The sequence below is a fragment of the Pterocles gutturalis genome, unplaced genomic scaffold (assembly GCF_000699245.1).
Source record: "Pterocles gutturalis isolate BGI_N339 unplaced genomic scaffold, ASM69924v1 scaffold46683, whole genome shotgun sequence".
Lineage (NCBI taxonomy): Eukaryota > Metazoa > Chordata > Aves > Pterocliformes > Pteroclidae > Pterocles > Pterocles gutturalis.
The window spans coordinates 6,732-7,748 of NW_010124696.1; the positions used below are offsets into that span (position 1 = coordinate 6,732).

The 1,017-nt window shown below is 50.0% G+C and overlaps 1 protein-coding gene across 1 annotated transcript in view; it reads left to right on the top strand.

Moving 5' to 3' along the window:
* Positions 1 to 529, top strand: part of RABEPK (Rab9 effector protein with kelch motifs) — a gene marked incomplete at its 5' end in the record, with an annotated part of 7,096 nt that extends 6,567 nt beyond the window's left edge. The window contains 2 exons of the mRNA XM_010078320.1: positions 85 to 182; positions 369 to 529. Coding sequence (XP_010076622.1) covers positions 85 to 182; positions 369 to 529 — 259 coding nt within the window. The remainder of the gene's footprint in view (positions 1 to 84; positions 183 to 368) is intronic.
* Positions 530 to 1,017: the final 488 nt, after the last annotated feature.

Here is a 1,017-nt window from a genome sequence, read left to right on the forward strand (position 1 = left end):
GTCTGCCCATCCCTGCCCATTTCTGACTGCAGCAACCCCAGCAGGTTTTGCTGTAGTCACCTTTTGGCTTTGCTTTGGTTGCAGTTTTCATGCAGCTCTGGCTGTGTCAGACCAGAAGGTTCTGATCAGTGGAGGCTGCAATGCCAAGGGGGCCCTACAGGATGCTTTTGTCTTCCACCTCGGTGAGTGACTTTCCCTCACAGTTTCTGTAGCTGAAGTTGACCATTGGGCTACAGTGGTGTTTTTGAACACCTAATCTGCTCTATTTGTTTCACCTCTGGTTTGTCAGTATTGATAGCCACTTTCTACTTCAGATACTCTTTCATGGAGCACGGTGATCCACCATGACCTCTGCTCTGTGCCCCGAGCTGGCCACACGTTGCTTAACCTGACTCCTGGCTGCCTGATGGATGTGGGCAAGGAGAAAAAAGAGGAGCATAACCTGCACACGGTGTTGGTCTTTGGGGGCTCCAACTGTGCTGGGACCTTTTACAACAGTACAGTCAAGATTCAGCTGGACCTAGAATAATGCACAATACTCAGAATGAGCCTGGAACAGCAAGGGCTCTTCACCAGCCTGAGCACAGACATGGATGGCAATAAATGAGTCCAAGTATCTATATGAAGGTGAATGCTACCTTGGCACAAGAGATCACGGGTTTGTAAAACCTTTCTGAAAGTGGTGGGTATTGTCCTCTTAGGGCAGCTGATATACAACATCAGACTGTCAGAAATTCCCTCCTATCTCCCTGGCTTGGTATGTGGGCTTGCACGCTTAAAGCATGCAGTGGGAACCTGTAGAGCAACAGGGGAAACCCAGAAGCTGTGACTGTGTCCCTGTGCAGGCTCAGCTTTGTGTTCCTGAGCTGAGCCTGGACAGGAACACAGTCACAGGCCTCTGGGTTTCCCCTCTTGCCCTAGAGGTTTCTAGGCTAGAATTCCTGGGGTGCTTTCAGTTCTGAAGGTGACTCAGGTGTTGGGTTTCATTTGGGATGAGTGGAAGGGGATTTATTCCTG